Below are 23,360 nucleotides of genomic sequence, written 5' to 3'. Positions count from 1 at the left end.
AGTTGAATGCCACTTTCAGTGTAAGTGGCACCTAGTGATCATCATGGAAATAAATATGCAATGTCAGCACACAGTAGATGTGTCTATGGGGCAAGTGTACAATCATGAACTTATTTGTAGCAATTAAGGCATTTCAATTACAAACCTGTGCCATGAAGTAAAGAGGGGATATTTGAGCCTTAAACTGTGTCCTGATCCTTCATATGACTGGAATAAATGATGTTATCCTCATGCCTTTACCTGTCCAGCAGAAACTGAGGGTATCAGGACAAAAGAAACAAGAGGAGGAGAGGTAAGAAGAGGAAAAACAATTTTCATTGACAGAGCTGTGATGGCATAAGCACACTAGAGGCCGCTGTTGCCCAATTTATGACGCACAGACTGCTCTCATGCGTCAGCACTGAAACACAACTGTCTCTAAATGTGATAGAGGCTCAAATATATGTATGTATTATATGTAGCATTATATCATATTTACATCAATGTTGTAAATGACTTGAAAAAAACATGGGAATGCCACGGTAAATGTCTAAAAAATAAAAAAATAAAAAAAATGCTAATAACATTGTACTTGCCCAAAACGTAGTATCTTGGTACTTTTTAGTGACATTACTAAAATAAACATTTAAATGTTATTTTACTTACTTGAGCTTATATCAGTACAGTATGCCAGAAAACTCTGTTTTTAATTAGTTTAACTCGGGAGTTAAATGATGAAGGGAGGATGCAGATGTAGGCGTACGTGCGTCTGCGCGAGTCTCACACATTACAATGGATTAACACGGAAGTGAAGTATTATCGCTCTTGTGTACTCGTACACAATTAGACAAACATCCACTTGAAGTTTTATGTGTAGAACTTTCACTGCTAATTGTAATAACGTGGTTAAAGTAACTAAAAAGCACGTTGTCATTCATTAGTAGTTTTAAAAGCCCAGCATCCTCCGCTCACGTGATATCCACGTGCTCCTGCATTGTGCTGTGTCTCGCATACTGATTGGATAGTTCCTCTTCCCTCAGTGTCACGTTTCATAATCCTTCATCAGAAAGCCTTGGATTTGTTTTTAAAGACCTTAAAGCTGTGTGGACTGGGAGTTTATTGAATAAACATAAACACACGTTAATAAATCGTTCTCGGGAGGCGTGTTTTCGAAAGCCTCACAGTGACATTTTTTTATAGTTTGACGTCATAAATATCCCTCCGCGCACGCAGGCTTGCGCGCTATTGATGGAAGTAGTTCCAGTACATACTTGGATCACCTTGAGCTCGCTGTCCAGAGCGCATCAGTTACAGCCGACCGCCTTTGAAAGCAGGTGGGTCTCTTCACATCAGTTTCCTCAATGATTATAGATATATTTATTATACTCTTTAGTGTCTACGTTATTGTGAACGGTAAATAGCTAAAGGCTTTTAATCATTCAGAGTAGCTGTATTTATAAAAGTACACACATTCGCAATATTTTGTTCAGTCAGTGATTGCAGTTGAGTTGGTAAGGTGTTTTAGCTTTGTTTTGTGCTTCTACCCGTTTTCAGCATGTTTAGACTGTTACATCTGTAACCCTCATTCATTTTGTATCTATATGAACTAATTCGAAATTTTACAATGTTTAAGGCGTGTACAGTTGCACATTCTTGCTGGGGAAAATGTGACGCAGAGGCGGGACGTGACCCGCAGCATATCCGCCACATCCCCCTCCGCATTTCCCCTCACGACTGGACCAAAACACCTCCATTTTCCCGTATGACTGAACCAAAACCATCTCTGTCTACTCAAATGAATATGAGGACCTGAGATACTTGATATTCAGAATGGCGCTGGTCTCTCATCCTGTCATGCAGCGTCAGTGCCCACGCTTTTATGTTTTCCTACATTCAATTATTAGTCACCTCTGTACAGTGAATGAAGGACAATGTTACAGAAATGCGTCCCTGCGTCCAGCTGAACTAACAGCAGGTTGTTGCTTTTACTACTGATGTAGGCGCAGGTTGCATGGAAAGGTGCTAATTATGATGCGGGATAATGTAAATGCGAGGGAGGAAGTGGACATTTTTGATTGTTTGTCTTGCAATCACACACTTTCACACCATTGTACTGTCAGATTTTTCTTCAGTGTAAGCTAGGCCACAATTTCTATATGTTCTATAACAAATTCAAATTGTTAATGCACCAAAAAAAAAAATTCATACCATTTTTAGGGAAGCTGTTTTTAGGTTTGCAGTGAGTACTGATGCAATATGGGATTTTCTTTCTTTAACATCCTGTTTAATTATGCCAGCATTTCAACAGCTTCCACTAAAGCAACAGAAGATGCATGAACTTAACCATAAACCGAAACCTGCACATTGGCAGTGACCTAAACCAGCCTTTCATAGAGCTCGCTGGGGACATCCCAGTGGACAGTTATTAGTCATAGTTCACAATGGGAGTATAAGAGAGAACTTGATAGATCAAAGAAAGGTGAGACCGCTCTCTCCACTCTTAACATTGGTAAGTAGCACCCATTGAGCTTAAAGGGATAGTTTCACCCAAAATTGAAAATTCTGTTATCGTTTACTCATCCTCATGCCATCACAGATGTGTACGACTTTCTTCTGCGGAACACAAGCGAAGATTTTTGGAAATATATCTCAGCTCTGTAGGTCCATGCAAAGATTTTTGGAAATATATCTCCGCTCTGTAGGTCCATGCAAAATTTTTGGAAATATATCTCAGCTCTGTAGGTCCATGCAAAGATTTTTGGAAATATATCTCTGCTCTGTAGGCCCATGCAAAGATTTTTGGAAATATATCTCAGCTCTGTAGGTCCATGCAAAGATTTTTGGAAATATATCACTGCTCTGTAGGTCCATGCAAAGATTTTTGGAAATATATCTCAGCTCTGTAGGTCCATACAATGCAAGTGAATGGTGATCAAGTCTCTGAAGCTCCAAAAAGGAGAAACGGTCCGCATAAAAGTAATCCATAAGACTTCAATTGTTTGTGTTCTAAAGCGATCCAGTTGGTTTTAGGTGAGAACAGACCAGAATGTAACTCCTTTTTCACTGTACATCTTGCCATTTTAGTCTCTAGGCACAATCATGATTTCAAGCTCTATTACACTTCCTATAGCGCCATCTGGCGCTCTGCCCATGCTTCAATCAATAGGTAATATAATCTAGCTTGAAATCATGGTCGTGCCTTGAGATAAAATGGCAAGATGTACAGTGAAAAGGCAGTTACGTTTTGGTCCGTTCTCACCCAAATCCAACTGTATCGCTTCAGAAGACATTGATTAAACCTCTGGAGTCTGATGGATTACTTTAATGCTAACCTTTTCTCCTTTTTGGAGCTTCAAAAGCCTGATCGCCATTCACTTGCATTGTATGGATCGAAAGAGCGGAGATATTCTTAAAGTCTTCATTGTTGTTCAGCATAACAAATAGTCATACACATCTGGGATCGGATGAGAGTGAATAAATTATGATAATTTTCATTTTTGGGTGAACTGTCCCTTTAATCCAGGTGTGCACTGCAGCAAAAATGCAGCAGTAAAATGTCCTGCTGTTGCTGACCTCGGAATCCTGAATGCTGCTGCCACCTGTCTGTGTTTATGCTCCAGGTCAGAGGGACTCTTACTGGTAAAACGGCATAGTCATGTGTGTCTTGTGCCCACCATAATGCTATGGGGACCCTGTCCCTATTTTAGCACATGTAATGTGATCTAACTGCAGTGGACTCAATGCCTGTAGTGGTCGGACCACAACTAAACCAACGTGTGTTTTAAGTAACTAATGTGGGCCTGGAGTCTTCGGAGAGGCCTGCTCGTGCAGGACGGCACGTGTGGTTTATATAGTTTATCCTCTTTAAACGGAATAGGATTTAGAGTTCAAACCGTTCAGCTACAAAATTCATGCGGCTTCATTCTGGCCAGCGTCCCTTTCAGCATTCTATTTGGAGAAAGTGGGTCTGGGTCACAAACGCTGGGGCTCTTCTGGAGGGCTCTTGCAGGAACACAGTGCCTTTATGTCTCCCGTAAGGCATACAGGGTCTACAGGTGGGTTCAGGGCAGCTCCGTTTCTGAAGAAAGGTACCTGTGAGTAATGTAGGCTGTGTTAGGCCCAGACAAAACAGTAAGTAGTATTCAGAGTTTGTGTTGTTGGAAAGGTGTTTGTGCTATTAAAAATAAATAGTGTCATCATTCACTCATCGTAATGTTGTTCCTAACCCATATGACTTTGACTTTCATCCATGTAAAGCAAAAGGAGATTTTAGACAATTTGTTAACCGGTCAACCATTAACTTTATCTTATGAAAGTGAATGGTGACTTGAGGCTAGCATTCTGTCGAACATCTTTTGTGTTTCACAGAAGAAAGCAAGTCATACTTGTTTGGAACAACATGAGTCTGATTAAATAATGAATGAACATCAATTTTGGGCTGAACTATACTTTTAAAGGTTATTCAGATTGCAGAGATTGTAGATAGAGGTTTCAGTGGATTAATGGAGTCTAAAGTTAGATGTCGAGGGTTGTGTGATGGATGCTGTCAAGGAGATGACTCGCAGGTCAAAGGAACACAGATTTGCCATCATTAGGCCGAATGGTTCTCGTTGTTGTGCCAGAGGTTCTTTTATTTACTGAAATAAAAAATATCAGTGGCTCTGTCATAAGAGAGCTGCTTTATGCTAAGCTTGTTTGTACCCCTTGATAGATGGGTTCTGACCATGTCGATACTGGACTGTTGGTGCGATTATGGTTTCTTTTTCTAGTGTGGTGCTCTAAAATCAGCATTAGAATTCAATGTACATAACATACGTTTGAGAGGTGAACATTGGAGAGAGTGTGCTATGGGGAGGTTTTATTCCAGTTTTTTGGACCGCTTTTATCTCACAGCCCATGTCACAAAGTTAAAAAAAAAGGCAAGAGGTTTACCTCCTATATGCTGGGGGTTGTATATGCCACAAACACAGAAAGGTGAAGGTTCCCAGACTAACTAAAAAAAGGAAATTTATTGACAATATTATATTAATAAATTGAGTTTATTGAGCTATCTAGTCTTATCTAACTCCCTGACGAAAAGGCGTGTAGAAAAATTATATCATAAAAATACCAATACTATAGTTAAACCATCATAATAAAATCATGAAGATACACTAACATATGCACATTTTTCTTAACTTGTATCATACTTGTATTCACCCAAATATTACAGAACTTTGCCACTTATCTTGAAACAACATAGGAACCATGACTTAGCCATTTACAAGTGACCAATCGCCACTAGCCTTGGTATTGAAGCCTTTTTCACTCATCTTTAATCGGAAGATTTTCCCCAATGATTATCGAAATACAGCTCTGGAAAAAATTAAGAGACCACTGCAAAATTATGTTTCTCTGGATTTACTATTCATAGTATGTGTTAACTTTTAGAACTATCAGACAACGTTTTTATACAGAGACTTGTTTAATAGATATTTTAAAAAAATGTACCATCTGAACAGATTTTACAGTTTTTATCTTGTATAAACTTAGTGTCTTATCTAATATTGCAAATATGTAGTGATGAGCCCTTGTTTGCCATGTGAATAGCCTAGTTGCTGACATGGCGTTAAAACTAAATAAATAAATGTAGGTAATGTTAGAGTAAAATTAACATTTTGTTTTATTCTATAAAGTACTGACAACATTTCTCCCAAATAAAAATTTGTCATTTAGAGCATTTATTTGCAGAATGTGACAACTGGTCAAAATAACAAAAAAGTTGCAGTGTTTTTAGACCACAAATAATGCAAAAAATATAAGTTCATATACATTTACCAACACAATACTAATGTTTTAATTTGGGAAGTGTTCAATCACAGCTTTCATGCATCTTGGCATGCTCTCTACCACTTCATGCCACTCCTGGCACAACAATTCATGCAGCTCTGCTTTGTTTGATGGCCAGAGGTTTTCAATGGAGTCTGAACATTGGGCTGGCCATGACAGGGTCTTAATGCCTTGGTTTTTCCAGCTGGACAATTCTCCATGACACACAGCAAGGTCAATCAAGGTTTTGATGGAGGAGCACTGGATCAAGACCTTGTCATGGCCAGCCCAATCTCCAAAAACCTCTGGCATGTGATCAAGAGGAAAATGGAGGCACAAGCCATCAAACAAAGCTGAGCTGCTTGAATTTTTTGCCTGGGGTAGCATAGTCACCCAACAACAATGTGAATTTAGAGAGCATGCCAAGACGCATGAAAGCTGTGATTGGTGGAATAACCCTGATTTTCCAAATACTGATTTCTGAACTCTTCCTTATTTAAAACATTAGTATTGTGTTTACAAATGAATATGAACTAGTTTTCTTTGCATTATTTTAGCTCTGAAACCACTGCATCTTTTTATATTTTGACCAGTTGTCATTTTCTGCAAATAAATGCTCAAAATGACCATTTTTATTTGGGAGAAATGTTGTCAGTACTTTATAGAATAAAACAAAAATTGTACTCAAACACATACCTATAAATAGTAAATCCAGAGTAACTGATAATTTTGCAGTGTTCTCTTTAGGTTTTATTCCAGAGCTGTATATCTGGATTTCTTTCAGATATAATTTAGTATCAATACTATTCTTTTAAAAAAAATTCTCAACACAACTTTGGTATAGTGTGAGCGGCAAGGTAAATTAAATGGACACCAGATGTGTCTGGCATAAAACATGGCACATACTAAAATTCGAAACAATTATATTCTACGAAGGTATACGCACAACGTTGATGCTCAACGTCAAAATTCTGCAGTGCCACAGGAAAACCCGCATAGTTTGATTAACTATAGGCTGTTTAATGTTGCCAAAAAAAAAAAAAACTGTGTCCAGGGTAGAAATGGCAAAAACCACACCTTGCATAATTTCCAGGAAGTGAATTCTACCCCTTTCAATTTGAGTGTCTCCGCCACATTGCACGAGGGCTTGGAGTTTCCACCCTGCCCCTCTTTAGTCATCACATGACTACGTGAGGAAGAGTGCGTGTACGTTAGCTGTGATGTGAATCTCCTCACGTACTGCTGCCCACTATTACATTATCAGAGTGGAATGCAGTGTGGCTGCTGTTATTGACCATAGTCAAATTCTTGTGCCACACAGAATAGATTGCTTTTTTTAAATTAATTTAATTTAATTAGTTTAATTTTCAAGAAAAGGGGTACATTTCATTTTAGTTATGGGCTTTAATTCAGCATATGACTCCTTTCATATTGTGACTTTGATCTGTGTGTGCTAGCATAAGTAACTGAGTAGCGGAGCTGTGATTGGCTGAATGTCACATGCATTGTCTTTAACTGCCCTTGAGGGTGTGTGAGGTGGATTATCTCTTTTTAATCGTGCTTTTGTAATGTCCGCCTTAAGATACAGAATCCAGGTCACCTCAAACACGCACAAAGTCTAGACATTTCTTTTTTTGTTAGTGTGGTTGGATTTATATGATATTAACCACTGGGAACAGGCATGTCAGTCTAATGTCATATTCTTATTAGGGCTGGGCTATATAGCTGCATCTTGATGTTTTTCAGCCTATTGATGATATTAGATGTATATCTTGATAATAATGTATTTGCTCTGAAGTTGTTTTGTTTTAAATCTTCGGAACCTTCGTTTCATCCAAACAGCTGTTTTAGCCAAGTAGATTCAACATTTAAAGGCATTGATTACAAATTTATTTAAAAAAAATAAAGGCATGTTTCCCCAAAGTTTAACTTTTTTTTTGGAACCCTGTTGAATATTGCATAATACTAAATTATTATGCCAAATAATCAAATTAATTGCATATGTAAATACTTGCAGAGAAAGCCATCAAATAACAATAATAGAAAATGATAAAATAATGATAAATAGTTATATTTAAATAATTACAAATAAAATGTCAATTATAAAAATAAAAAATTAGATAACAAAGTGGCTTTATATTGTTTATTTACAACCATCTGATCACGGTTATTTTATCTAACTGTGATTATTGTGCACTTTAAATTCAAATCACATTTTAATGCCCAAATAAGGGAATTTTGAGTGAACGTACAGTATGAATGCCATGAATGACGCGTTTGTTTGTCATTGAGTTGAACTCTGATCCGCACCACGGACGTCAACCGGAGGAACGGCTCCTGTCCGGAAGATCATGTGAAATTTTCAGCGCACTGATGCACACGCTGTCAGCAAAGGCTCGTGATGTTAATAGTCAACCAAATTTCAGAATTGTGACAGCCCTAATTTCTGTATTATTGAACATAAGCCAATTCATTGCCTACAGTTCACAGTAGGGATGCACCGAAAATATTCTGCAGGAACACAAAAAAAATTATTTTCGGTTTCAGCCTAAATAGTTTTTCACATTAATAATCTGAGCAGTGCAGCAGTTTTAGTTTTTTATCATATTACAATTCAAAATGCAAAGTCTGTCAAAATGATCCCTTCCCAAATGCTGGCTATAAAACACAGATCAAAGCAATTGTCCGTGATCCAGCTGAATCATAATGGTAAAGAACAAGCAGTGGAGGTTTGTGATTTCTCTCATTGATATACATATGATTAGATATGAGACGTACGTAACATGTCTCATCTGTAATACATTTTTATGGTTGGTTAAAGAAGGGAGACCATTTGTTAATTATACTTACTGTCAACATAACTAACTTCATACAGAAAGTATCAACTTATTTGAATGAATATTATTATTCTTATATTTCTGTGACCTGTTGCATATCTTCCTCTATACCACACACCTCAACTCTCGTTGCTCACTTCCATTGGATGGAGAGGGGGCAGAGAGTCCACATGTTCTTAATTACAGAGGAGCTGGCATGATTGTAACTCTTTAGACTTTAATTGGCTTGAAATTCTTAGCAAAGTATTTGTCTTTATGGCTCCTCTTAAACTCTTCAGGATGAACGTAGATCCTGGCACGGCATGTCATTAAGCTGAAATCATTGTCTTCTAGTCTGTTTGCAGTTATGTTCAGTCCATTATGAGAATGCTGATCAACTGAATATTTTAAACATGCATGCATGTAAGACTTTAACTGATCACGTCATCTCATTGAACTCTCTTTCTTTCTATCTCTTTCTGTGCAGGACATTACCCGTCTCTTCAAGCATGCCTCAAACTAAAGCTCAGGATATGGGCTCTGCCTTCATCCAGACTCAGCAGCTCAATGCTGCCATGGCCGACACATTCCTGGAGCACCTGTGTCTGCTGGACATTGACTCTGAGCCCACCATCGCCCGCAACACTGGAATCATATGCACCATTGGTCAGTGGACGTTCACACTCCGATGCTCTGAAAAAATGTCCTTAAGGCAGTTTTAGACCCAGGTTTTCAGGTGCAATCTGAAATTTCTTTGAACTTGTAGGCTGTTAGTCTTACTGCCACAGCACGTTCAAACATTAGACAGCTTTGTAATTTGGGTAGAAATATATTGCATGTAAATGCTTTGGAGGATTGTGTAAATTAAAGGTTTAATAATACAGATCCAGTCTTATTGGTGCCTCCATGTTTTTTGATTGGCTATCATGCGTGGGCTGCAGTCAGCTTTTTTTTTTTTTTCAGAAACTAGGGCTGTCACAAAGACCGTTATTTCAGTGATATCCGTCAGGTATTACAGACATATTATGCGTGTATTCATTTAAGACCAGGATGTGATGGTGCATTGTGTGTCATGTGACCTCAGGTCCGGCTTCCCGCTCTGTGGATATGCTGAAGGAGATGATCAAGTCTGGCATGAACATCGCCCGAATGAACTTCTCTCATGGCTCACATGAGGTAGCCTACATATAATTAATCTGTGCTTGTCTTCCTCTATCTTACCCTCTTGCTTTTATTTAATATATCAAGCATTAGGTATGCTGTTGATGTACAAGCTTTTCACTGTGCCCAAAATTATGCTAAAAGTGTCTAAACATTTATAAAGCTCGCAGTTTACAGAACCACATACGTGAAATTTCTCAAGTCAAGTTTGTAGGCTGAAAGAAACTGTTACTTCATTCAGCCAGGATTAAAATCCTCAGAGACTGTGGATTAAGTTACACACTTTAAGCCTTACCATTATAAATAGTTTATCTGCTATTCTAGTGGAGAGTTTCACATCTGAGCAGCATAAAGGGGTGGAGGTTCATAAAGGACATTCTGGAGAGCTGCTGTATATGAGACTAGCTTCATTGTTACAGTGAATTTATTTTGCTTTAAAATTCAATAAACAAGTGTGTCTTGAATAGAACCTGCTTGACCTTATGGCCTGCTTGGAACCAGGTCTTATAACACATCTGCAGAAAGGTCAATTCAGGGTAAAAACGACCTTCGATTCATTAGTGGAATTAAGAGGGATTATCATTTCGAGAACTGCAGGTCAAAGTTTAAAGTGTCAATGGATGTCAAGATGTCCCTCCTGTTTAATACCAAGAAGAGAAGTAAATGGATGATTCATATTTTCAGTAAATGAACATGGACATTTTATTTTTCCACTTAAATTCATGAAACATGTGGAATTCACCTATTTGTAGAACCTAACTAAATAAAATACATTTGAAAATGTAATTCTCTAAATGTAGTTAATAAGGATTCATATTAAATTATCTTAAATCCAAGTTTCATGCATGGACAAGTTATTGGGCTCATTTATCCCTTTGTACTTGAAAGTCATCCCTAATGCGCCTTCTCTCACCTGGTGTTGAAACAGTCATCAGGGCTTTGGGTTAAACTAATTTATTCTTGTAATACAAACATTTCACACTCTTAATTAAACGGTGTTTGTGTCCACACAAGGCCCATGTGTGGCCTGTTTGCCCAACAGTATGACCTTGAGTTTATGTAGAGGTCAAGCTGTTTTAAATGGGAGCTAATGAAGGGAAGGTAACGATAGAATTTTGACCCAATGACATATCATGAGACCATTGTCACAGAGCATGGTACCATTGTCACAGAGCATGGTACTTATCTAATCTGCTTTTATTATTTTATTAAAGTCTTTACAGCATGGTCATTAAATAGCTCTCCTTGAGCTACTTTCACACATGCACGCAAACTCTAACCAATGATCTATGTATTTGGTCACATCACATGCAACCAGGGCCGGGAGGGGGGGCAGGGGTAGTAATGCAGGGTAACAGATTTTCCGTAGTGAATTTCTTGGGGGAACAGTGTTCCCGTTCAAACTGGCTACATTTATTAGGGGAATATAGAGTATTTCTAGCTTTTCTCCACTAAATAGCCTATAAAAGTTTTGCGGGTTCCGCACAAATGCGTGGGATATTCTGCGTCTGTGGTTGCCCAATGTCGACCATCGTAAGTGGCCAGAACACATTCACAAAACAGATTGACAGATGCATACTGGAATCCATGGGCAACCAATCCAAACATGCACGTAACAGATGCACACGCACTCAATTTACAAATCCATGCACAAGAAGAATGCACAAAAATACAGGATTCTTTGCTCAGAATATCATCCTTAAGTACGCAAGTGTGTGTGTAATTTAATGAAATTAAATAAATGCTGAGCCATTTGTATTGGTATTGTTTTTCGAGAATGTCTGTTCTGCGGTCTTGACACACACGTGCAATGCTGGGCGCATGGCTTTGCGTGGCTGACAGCAAATGGACATTCATTAAAATGAAGGAAACTATCCAGTAGATTTGGCTATTATATATTTTTTAAGAAAATAATAAAATGTGTTCTGTTTTGAGCAAGAATTTTCATTTCTGAAGTGTAATGTGGTTATAGTTTAGAGATGTTTTTTTTTTTTTTATGAATCAAATTAAATAAATATCCATGATGGCAAAGTCCCATTTTCAGCTGCCATTACTCCAGTCTACAACACATAAGAAAATGTGTTACATAATCCTTAAGATATAATTTAATATGTTGACTTGGTACTAAAGTAACATTTCTTTTTGTTAGAACAGTTGTGCTACTTAATGAAGTGTGGACATTGCAAAATAGTGTCTTTTTGCAGCTGAAGTGTGAGTGCATTTTTTTAGCTACTGTACAGTAAAGTTAATTTACACTTGCAATTCAAATTTCAGTTTTAGAAATAAACAAAAAGAAACCCATTTCTCAAATTCATCAATCTGTTGTTATTTTGAGAGATGAAAGCTGTTCCATGCACTTACGTTTTGAAAAAATAAAACACATGATTTAATTGGGATGGAGAAGTGGACAATCCAGATGCACAACAAGAATACAAGTACATCAGAGTCACTAATTTGACAGACTCCTCACAGGTCCTAAACTAGCATCTTAATGAACAGTATATGCTGAACATTTGCCTTGCTGAAAGTAAAGGATTCTTGGATGAACAAAGTTTGAAGAATAAATAATTTATTTGAAAAAGTCAATATTAACATTATAAATATGTAACAGAATTATTATTTTTTTTTTTCTGTCAATTTAATTGATCCTCTGTGAAAGGCCTTGACCATTGCGTGTTAAAAGAATGTTAAAATGACTTAACCATTGTTGTCAGGGAATAATCATACTAATGCATGTAACTGTGCACATGTGTACCTTTTTCTGTAACACAAATAACATCTCCATTTGTGCAGTTTAGCATTTAGACTGATGTTTCAATTGGTCTTGGAAATGATATTCCGTGATGAGATTTACACCAAACCTGCAGTATGTTTAAACTGTTATTAAACTAAAAATGCTAATGTACTGAAGCATTTTCTTCATAATTTGAACTCTAAACTTCTTGTTTTGTTAATGGCTGTACTGATATGTTCTTCCTCTGTCTTTCAGTACCACGGTGAAACTATTAGAAACGTGCGTGAGGCTTGTGCCAGCTTCGAGCCAGGCAGCATTCAGTACAGACCAGTAGGCATCGCCTTGGACACCAAGGGACCGGAGATCAGGACCGGTCTCATCAAAGGGGTGAGTTTACTTATTTCTGTTCCATACAAGGTGTCACAGCAGTCTCTAACTGCTATGATAGAGATGAGTGTCCGATAATTGGAAAATCAGAAATCAGTTTTGAGGTAATTTTTCCTCAGACTTAATTTTCCAAATGCATTTTTTTTTTTAAAGACGATTTTTCATTTTCCTTTTTTTTTTTTTTTTTTTTTTTCCTTAAATTGAATAAACGGGAGACTTATTTTTGTATTTTGCCAGATATTCCTGATATGTTGAGGGGTCAGTTACGTGTGACTGCAGTGTGTATATGCAGGATACACCCATCTCTGCAATTTATACAGAAATCACTTATCCCATGCTAATCAGTGGTAAACATTACAGACGTCCCTAGCAATTATTACTTAGACCCATGTCTGGGGAAACTAATCCTTCCCGAAAAGGGCTTTACTGTGATACCTCTTGAATCAAAAAAAATTGCCTCTGGTGTATTAGTTTTCATAGTTTTAATTAGAATTTGTCCATCTGTTCCAGAGCGGCACAGCAGAGGTCGAGCTGAAGAAAGGAAATAAGATCAGAGTAACTCTAGACGATACTTTCATGGAGAATTGTGATGAGGATAACCTCTGGCTGGACTACAAGAACATCACAAAGGTGGTGGAAGTGGGCAGTAAGGTCTACATTGATGACGGCCTTATCTCCCTCCAAGTTCTGGAGATTGGTGAGTGGTGAAATTTATTTAAAAAAATAATAATGGTACTGTGATGGTCTATGAGGGGGGAAATTGTCTTTGTCTGCTTGATGGATGAATGAGCTCTTTCTTCAGGCTCTGACAATCTCATTTGTGAGATTGAGAATGGTGGTTCTCTGGGCAGCAAGAAGGGTGTGAATCTGCCCGGGGCTGCAGTCGACCTGCCTGCTGTGTCTGATAAGGACATCAAAGATCTGCTGTTTGGTGTGGAGATGGGAGTAGACATGATCTTTGCCTCCTTTATCCGCAAAGCAGCCGACGTGCATGAGGTCCGTAAGGTGCTGGGAGAGAAGGGCAAGAACATTAAGATTATCAGCAAACTGGAGAACCATGAAGGTGTGCGCAGGTGAGCCAATTGATCCTTTTTTACAGACGTGTACAAAAAGGTTGGAGAACTAGTGTTTTAACAATTCATCTGTTATATTTGTGACACTTTGGCTTGTCCCAAATCCAAGATGCTTAAAATATGATTTATATTTTCACTGCGTCTCCATATTTGTCAGGTTTGATGAGATCATGGAGGCTAGTGATGGCATCATGGTTGCTCGTGGTGACCTGGGTATCGAAATCCCGACAGAAAAGGTGTTCCTGGCCCAGAAGATGATGATTGGTCGCTGCAACAAAGCAGGAAAGCCAATCATCTGTGCCACACAGGTCAGCTGACCTGAGATACACTCCCATATCACCATGCATTCTTGTACTGTTCCAGAGGCAATAAATGAGGCATTTGATATTATATACCTCCTGAAGGGTTTAAAAGAAATTGAAATGGCATTTCTATTACATTTTAGCCTGTAATTTGACACATTTTGGAGTGACTCAATATTCATCTAGAAATTATGGTTATGAAAGCAAACATGTTTTTACTTCAGAATAATATGGACTGATGAATCATTTCATTAATAATTTTTTAGTAGTATATAGGATTGATGTTGCCTTTAATTGTTCCAATGTAAGTAAATGTGCAAATGTTCTTACATTTGTTGGCTTTTCAGTGAATAGAACTATGAACAACCAGCTAAATCTACTTGGGCTGTGTGTATATGTGTGAATAGATGTTGGAGAGCATGATTAAGAAGCCTCGCCCAACTCGTGCAGAGGGCAGTGATGTGGCCAATGCAGTTTTGGATGGAGCTGACTGCATCATGTTGAGTGGAGAAACAGCAAAGGGAGAATATCCCCTGGAGGCAGTGCGCACCCAGCATATGGTGAGCGCCCCCTACTGACTAAACCCACTTATACTGTCAGAAAGAGAGTTTAACATTTGACCAGTTTACCTAACTTTTATAAATCCCTCTTATAAACACATACTAATTTTAATATATATTTTCATACTAACCTTAGATATACAGCCGTGGCCAAAAGTATTGGCAGTGACAATTTGTGTTTTTCAAATTTTGCTGCTTCCGTATTTGTAGGTTATTTTTAACAAGTTTTAACACATTCTGTGTGCTTGATTATAAAATAAAAAGCACTGCCTATAATGCCACTTCAAATGAAATCAAACATATACAGTGGACAAACTTCAAACACACACCGGAGGCGGCATGAAATTTGACTGAGGCGGCCACCTAGTAATTCTCTATGCAGTGTTGACCTATGTTCTTCATAACCTCTGCAATTCGCTCTGGCATGCTGCATATCAGCTTCTGGGCCAAATCCTGAATTATGGTGATCCATTCTTGCCTTATTAGTGGAGTTGATCACAATTTGTGGGCTTCTGCTTGTCCACTTGCCTTTTGAGGATTGACCACAGGTTCTCAATGGAATTAAGATCCGGGGCGTTGCCTGGCCACGGATCCAAAATTTCAATGTAATTATCTCCGAGCCACTTCATTATCACCCTTGCCTTGTGACATGGTGCTCCATCTTGCTGGAAATGCACTGATCATCACCAAATTGCTCTTGGATCGTTGGGAAAAGTTGCTCTTGCTGGATGTTTTGATACAGTTCTTTATACTTGGCACTGTTTTTGGGCAGAATTTTGAGAGAACCCACTCCCTAGGATGAAAAGCAACCCCACTCATAGATGGTCTCTGGATGCTTCACTGTTTGCACGACACAGGACTCATGGTAGTGTTCACCTTTTCTTCTCTGGACTATCGATTTTCCAGATGTCCCAAACAGTCGGAAGAGGGCTTCATCAGAGAAAATAAGTCTCAGGAGGAGACTGTCCTGGAGATTGTTGGACACTCCTGAAGCCTTCTTCACTGCAGTTGAACCTCTCTCCTTGAAGTTCTTGATGATCCAGTAAATGGTTCTTTTAGGTGCCATTTTGATGTCTGTCTTTAGAGGGTAACCATTGCTAACAAGAACACAATGATTGGAAGCACTTCTTCCCTCCTTTTAGAGCAATCAGTCTGCTCTTATAATCCAATCAGAATGATAGAGTGATTACACCTGACTAGTACTCGTTCACACTTTCCCAGTTGCTGCTGATATGATTAGTGAAATTATGTTAGCTGGTCATTTTGTGCCAGGGCCAAAAAACAGTGAAATTTGGGTTTTTGTGATGAAAGTAAAAAAAAAATGTTGGCCAATGAAGCTTTTTGCAATTATTTAAAATGCATCTGATCACTCTACACAATAATCTAGAAACAATGTGAATCAACACCAGAACAACTGAAGTCGAAAACTTTGCGAAACACAATTCATGTCACTGGCCAATACTTTTGTCCACAGCTGTACTAACTAATATTAATCTTACCTTAGAACCTTAGATATTTTAATATTACCTCATACTTCATTCTTGCCTTTTCTCATATACGCATGTGTATTCTTTATATGCTTGTTTTATTTGTCTGCATTGTGTCAGGGTCAGTCATAGAAACAGCCATTGGCTGAACCCTTTCTTGAGATTATCTCTGCGCATTTCTGTTTTTTTTTTCTTCTATCTGCCAGATCTTGATGAGCTAGTTAAATATAAGTTATATTAGTCTAAAACTGCACTGTGCTTTCTGTTGACAGTTATTTACCAATAATAACTTGACAAATGCCCTGACATTACAGATATGGCCATTAACTCCCGAACAAGTTTCAAACAATCTTTAGAAGTGCCTTTTTAAAGAATAAGTTCACCCAAAGGAAAAAAATATATCATATACTCACCCCAAATATTGATCCAAACTAGGGATGCACCGATATGGAAATCTTGGCTGCTACGATAACTGATATATTTGCCTATAAATGCCTGATTATATAATAAAAAGCTCTGTACATGTTACAGTGGCTTTATAGGCAGTGGACAAACTTCAAATGCAGAAGGGATCCTGCAAGGAAACATCTATATCTTTTCCCATAATAATTTACCAAATCTAGCCTACTTTTGAATCGGTTAAATAAAGTTTACATTCCTATGGTCAACTTTTATATAAAAAAAAAGTGTATTGATTCTGCAATTGAGTTCATTTGTGTGAGCTACTTTTATAAATACAGTGCATTGCACAACCTGTCAAAAATACACAATAAGGAATGCAAAGAAACTCGCTTTAAACATGACAATGTGCTTAAGCATACAAACAGAATAAAGAAACAAAATGCATGTTTGACATGGTAACATTTTTACTAAGATCCAGTATGATATTTTTAAGCAAAGTCTGCTGCATGCTGACTTGTCACGTCATGCAGAAGGCCCCAATCAAATCCCTCATGGTGAGTAGTGTGTGCATGAAAAAGCCATAATTTATCAGATTTAATATAGCTGCCTAATTTTCTTATCTGACCATTAACTTTAAAAATGTACAATTATCGGCCGATACCGATATGGCCACAGATTATAATGTGCATCCCTAATCCAAACCTTTAAAAACATATTTTTCGGGGGTGGGGGGATTGGTAAAATCAACGGGCATTGACGCCATCTACCACCCCTGGAATCGTGAGTTCGAATCCAAGGCATGCTGAGTGAACCCAGCATGGTCTCCTAAGCAAACAAATTAGCCTGGTTGCTAGGGAGGGTAGAATCACTTGGGGTAACCTCCTCGTGGTCACAATAAGTGGTTCTCGCTCTCAATGTGGCGCCTGGTAAGTTGTGCGTGGACGTAGAGAGTAGCACAAGCCTCATGTGGAGTCTCCGCAGTGTCATGCACAACGAGCCATGTGATGAGATGTATGGATTGGCGGTCTCAGAAGTGGAGGCACCCAGATTGAATAACCGTGCCACCACAAGGACCTACTTAGTTGTGATAATTGGGCATTCCAAAACTGGGAGAAACTTGGATAAATTTTTTTTTAAAAAAAAAAGTATTTTCTGTGGAACACAAAAGATGTTGGGCAGAATGTTAGTGACCGATAGCCTCGGATACCTTTTTAATAATTGTTTTCTGCCTAACATCTCATTTTGTGTTTCAAGGAATAAAGAAATATGAGTTTGATGGTGAGTAACGTGATGGTGAACAAAACTTGACAATTGCTACTCCTTAAATATTTGTGAGTTCAAGCTCTGTTTAAAAGCAGCATGCTTAATATCTTATTCACAGTCTTTTCTTCATTTCCACCTGCATGTTCCACTTGTGTGATCTCCAGTCACTTCCTCTTTTTATATCATCTTCTGACTGTATTTTCTGATACTGAACTTTTTTTTTTGTCTAATTATTTTTTATTTCCTGCAAATATTGTTCATTCAGCCCTGATATCCCAATTCAGATTGATTTCCTTTTTAAATAATATATGTTCTTGATTTTAAAGTGATGATCTGAATATTCACAAAATAATTTAATCGTGATATTTTGCTAATTTATATTAATTTGCATTTTGTATTTACTGTAAGAGAAAAACAGTTGTATTTGTTTTAATGTTTGTTTTGTTTTCTCTACTAACCTTTTTCTTCTGCACCTGTGCTAATATCCTCTTTGTTTCCTTTTTCTCTACAATACTCTCTCTTTCTCTCTCATTCCAATTTCTTACTCCTGATACACACTTGATCTATTCATTTCCACACCACATCTCCTCTGTTTTTCTTCCCATCTCTATCTGCTGTCATTCTGTTCCTTGACTCCTACTTCATCTGTCTCTCTTCCACACCCTCTCTCTCTCTCTCTCTCTCTCTCTCTCTCTCTCTCTCTGTTTTGCTTGTTGCATTGTGTGCTAACTGCATCAGATTGCTCGTGAGGCAGAGGCGGCCATGTTCCACCGGCAGGTATTTGAGGACCTGCGGCGCTGTACGCCCCACTCTACCGACCCCACCGAGGCCATCGCCATCGGTGCCGTGGAGGCCTCCTATAAAATCCTGGCCTCTGGGTTTATAGTCCTAACGGGGTCTGGCAGGTAGGCAGGCGGCATGAAGATAATGTGGAAAATTCTGGAATACCCAAGGTCACTGTCAGGGAGGGAGTAGAGAGAGTAGGGACAGAGGAGGACTGGAAGAGAGAGAGAGTGGGATAGATGGAGAGAGAGAAATGAGACTCATGGAAAACTGAATGTTTATGCATGTTGGCATTTTTAGGTAACTTTTTAAAAGGGTTGAATCTCACAAAAAAATTAAGGAAAACATTTTTATAGAAAGAAAATATATTTTGCATAGACTTTTTTAAATAAAAATGTAAAAGGCAGTACAACATATCCTACCATGATGATGATGATAACATTTTATTTTTTGTTATTATTCATATTACGGTTATGAGAGTTTGGAGGTGTAACGGCACAATGCAAAAAGATCTAAAGGTTCCTCAAATGGTTCTTAATTTAAGCAAGATATAATTTCTTTCTTTTGATTTTGGGGTGAAATATGGTCTGCATATATCTCCACATTTCCAACCAAACGTAATAATTTACAATTTTAAATTGGCTTGAAAAAGTTTGAAAAGTGGTGGCAAAGTACAGTTCAGGACAACGTAAACATTCTGGCACATGTCTCTCTCTCTCTTATCTAATACATATATATATATATATATATATATATATATATATATATATATATATATATATAAACTCTCTCTCTGTGTGGTTGATGGTATGATTGTGTATAACCCCTCCATTCCCCCTCCCTCCACCGGGTGGTGCTGTCAGATTGCCCGAGAGGCAGAGGCAGCCATGTTCCACAGGCAGCTGTTTGACGAGCTGAGACGCTCCTCCCGTCTGACCCATGACCCCTCAGATGCTGTTGCCGTTGGCGCCGTTGAGTCCTCCATCAAATGCTGCGCCAGTGCCCTTATAATACTCACCAAGACTGGAAGGTAATATTAAAGGGGCCTGAAGTGAGAGCGCGAACAGGTAAGTGGGAGGGGTGGAGCGTTGTGCTTCGAAGTGTTTCCTTAAGGGAAAAAATATGGTGTGTGGAAGGGGCTTGAGGTGAGATGTGATTGAATGAATAGGTAATATGAAGTGGGGTGGGTCCTAAAGTATTTAGCCGATTGAGCAGCTGAAGTGAAGTGTAAAAAGGGTAGGATGAGACATCAGGTAGGTGGAATTAGAGAGGCATGCTTTTGCTGGCTTCAGACTTGCGACCAAACAAACTGGCAGTTATCTAGAGAATATTAGATCAGTTCATTTATTTTCGTTCCCTGACCCTTTTCCCCTGAATGTATGTGAAGAGTAAGCTGTGAGTTTCCATGGACTTCAAGAGAAGAGCAAGCAGAATAGATTGGTGAACAGCTTTTAACGTTCTGTTAATAATTTGATTTAGTCACATGATTTTCACTGGGGTCAGTATGTTCATGTACAATTCTCTGTATGGGTGGGTGGGTTTAAAGTGTAGGTAACTGGCACATGGTTTCTAATAATAGTTGTCCATGACCATGTTATCTTTAGTTAATGTGATAATAGCTAGTGATCGACCAATATGTGGTTTTTAATGGCCAATGCCAACATCCAGAGAGCAGGTTGATACAATGCTGATATCACATGATTTAATATAGTAAATAACATAAAATTGCTAAAAAATAATAAACTCTTGCACTATATTAACTTAATTTCACACAATTTATCTTTGCTAAATACCATTTCAAATACAATCTTATAATATTTGTTTAAAGATTCTTTTAAACTGTTTCTTCTGATTTCTATTTAGTCCTCAAATTTTAATTTATTTGCACATGAACAAATTAATATATTAGGAAGAAGGAAATAACAGTACACACAATAGTCCAGTAACCATGGATGATATGTGTATATTAGCATTTGCATTTTCTTACAAAACACAACAAAGCTGGATTTGCTTAAGTTTTGTGAGGTTTGTTTATTAAATCTTTTTAAACGAGGTATCTTCATATTTGCAGACTGTATATGATATTAGTTTTATTGATCTTTGCATTTTATCATTAGAAAAGACCGTAGAAGTTACAGGGTACTGTTGAGGAGAGAGGGAGAATGAAATGGGCGAGGAGGGATGTGTAAAATATAGTTATCACAATGTTCATTTGAATGATCTCATGATCGTATAGTGGAGTAATCCACAGCAAGATCCTTTTACTGTGAGTAAAAGTTGTTCCGTAAAAGGTATGTCCAAAGGCGAGATCTATGCAATTTTTTATTTATTTTTTTTACCAAGAAATCTCTTTAAATAACTTCTGTTCTCTATAGTCAGTTGTTGATCAAAAACAAAAAAATGTTCATCAACATCATCTGCTTGTTCAGGTCTGCCCACCTGATCTCACGGTACCGCCCCCGTGCCCCAATCATAGCTGTGACCCGTAACGAGCAGACAGCCCGTCAGGCTCACCTATACCGTGGTATCTTCCCCATATTCTACAACAATGCCTCCCATGATGTGTGGGCCGAAGACGTAGACCTGAGAGTCAACTTTGCCATGGAAGTCGGTAAGAGATGGAGAGAGAACATTATTGTGGTGGTCGCAGAGTTGGGCTGTGTTTGCACTGCACCCAGCTTGGATTTGTTTTTGAAATCTTCAGTGCTCAATGTGAATCTGTTTCTTCAGACAGTGTCTGGTATTGATGAGGCACATGTGACCATATAAGTGATGGAGGAGGCACTAATGTATTTTGCACTTCTATATTTCCATATACTAAAGAAGCAATCAAGTCTAGCTATTGTTTATGACATTAAATGCATGTTGCATCCTGGATGATAACTACTAGAATACCAATCTTGACTGTTTAGACTAAAATTAAAAAAAAATCTAATTGTAAAATCTGCTTTTATGTAAACAAAGTCTAATAGTTTGTGCTTATTCAGTACAAACAAACCAACATCCTCTCTTGCACTGTAAATTTGGCTTGTAAATGTGACTGCATTTGTTGACCACAAATTCTTTCCACCTGTCTGTCTCAGGTAAGGCTCGTGGATTCTTCAAGACCGGTGATGTTGTCATTGTCCTGACCGGTTGGCGCCCGGGGTCTGGTTACACCAACACCATGCGTGTCGTTCCAGTGCCGTAAATGTTATGTGGCTGAACTTCTCCGTTTTCCTTCCATTGCTCCTCTCCTGCCCCCCACTCAATTTTTTTCAGGCTTTCCAGACCAACTATCCAGTGTCATTGCTTGGGTCCAGGCAGTAAAATTACAGAAGCCTGACTTCTCCAACAGGCCAGTGGACCATCATCACTTAGACGTTTTATTCTCACCTGATTGGTTGTTCTCACTTTATATTTACTTTCCAGTCTCAATGGCGCATTAGCCAACTATAGTCTCATGTTTATCCACAGATGTGTTACTCTGCAGAAATTCAATCAGAGCTGTCTGCATGCCTGTTTAAGCGTAGACAGGTAGCGAACAGTGATTGTACTGTACAAAACATTCCTTGTTTAGAATGCACATCCATAGAACAAACAGCAGCTTTGTGAAATTCCTAAATTGCATCCGGAACGGTTCTGACAAAACCAGTTTTCCGCTGTCTCTCTGAGTGGCGAGGGGCTCACGCATAACTCTAGTTTTTGTGTTGCTCTGTTTGCTCTGTTTGCACAGTGTCACACTCCCAAATGTGCTGTAAACTATGTTACATTCTGTGTTATACTTGACTGTGAGTGAGTGCATTTATTTTTTTTCTTTCCCCAGACATGGCAACCAATGCTATACATAAATATATTTTTGGCTTACCCAAGAGAAATGTTAATGTTGGAATGCCCACTTTAGTTCAATTAAATCGATTCATTTGTGTGTTTAAGAAGAATAAAATCATGGTTTAAGATAGTTTCAGGAAAAACAATTTTCTCTGAGCTGGAGAGATGAATATTGATTGGGCAGCATGAGTCACGTTGCCCCTTCCCCATCAAATGTCGCACTTGTTCCTGTTTGCTGCTCCAGATGTGTGTGTGTGTGTGTGTGTGTGTGTGTGTGTGTGTGTTTAGGTCTACCTGCTTTATGTTGCTAAGTGCAAGATGTAATCATATATGTAAAAGTAAACTATAGTATCATTCTGAAGTGTTATTCAAGAGTGAAGTAATAAAGGAGTCAAGCACCTGTCCTGTCTACTGTTGGTTTTAGACATCTCTGATTTGATTAATGAATCCGCAATGTAGAAAAGTCTATTTGAAAGCTGGATGTAACCGAATTACTGTAATCTAAATACTTTTAGGCATGAAAGTAATGTAACTCATTACATTTAAAATTCTTGTAATCATATTACAGTTACTGACTTTCAATAAAAGTGATTACTTTTACATGGGTTATTAATATTTCTAAAATTTGTGTAATTTAAAATGTGAATTGTTCTGTTTGCCTTTCTGTGACAGCTGAAGGGTGTGTGACCATTAACAAGGAGAAAATATATTACTCAAACAAAATTTGATTTAAAATTATAATCCGATCGCTCCATTGAAAACGTAGAGAAGTAGTTAGTACTTTGGATTCCTTTT

At 38.1% G+C, this 23,360-nt stretch overlaps 1 protein-coding gene across 3 annotated transcripts; it reads left to right on the top strand.

Annotated features, from left to right (window-relative positions):
- The first annotated feature begins 1,167 nt into the window (after nucleotides 1-1,167).
- Nucleotides 1,168-22,965, top strand: LOC127661458 (pyruvate kinase PKM-like). Of its 3 annotated transcripts, none has more exons than XM_052152192.1 (11): nucleotides 1,168-1,313; nucleotides 9,091-9,269; nucleotides 9,688-9,779; nucleotides 12,754-12,885; nucleotides 13,396-13,582; nucleotides 13,688-13,958; nucleotides 14,116-14,266; nucleotides 14,668-14,820; nucleotides 18,711-18,877; nucleotides 21,185-21,366; nucleotides 21,839-22,965. In XM_052152192.1, exons 1-11 carry the CDS (start codon nucleotides 1,228-1,230, stop codon nucleotides 21,943-21,945), a joined length of 1,707 nt encoding a protein of 568 aa, XP_052008152.1. In that variant the 5' UTR covers nucleotides 1,168-1,227; the 3' UTR covers nucleotides 21,946-22,965. The 3 variants fall into 3 exon arrangements, with proteins under 3 accessions (XP_052008152.1, XP_052008151.1, XP_052008150.1); XM_052152191.1 differs by lacking the exons at nucleotides 1,168-1,313; nucleotides 18,711-18,877 and adding exons at nucleotides 3,750-4,034; nucleotides 19,619-19,785; XM_052152190.1 differs by lacking the exon at nucleotides 1,168-1,313 and adding an exon at nucleotides 3,750-4,034.
- The last annotated feature ends 395 nt before the right edge of the window (nucleotides 22,966-23,360 follow it).

The sequence above is a fragment of the Xyrauchen texanus genome, chromosome 21, assembly GCF_025860055.1.
Source record: "Xyrauchen texanus isolate HMW12.3.18 chromosome 21, RBS_HiC_50CHRs, whole genome shotgun sequence".
Classification (NCBI taxonomy): Eukaryota; Metazoa; Chordata; class Actinopteri; order Cypriniformes; family Catostomidae; genus Xyrauchen; species Xyrauchen texanus.
This window is presented reverse-complemented; position numbering and strand designations above follow the sequence as displayed.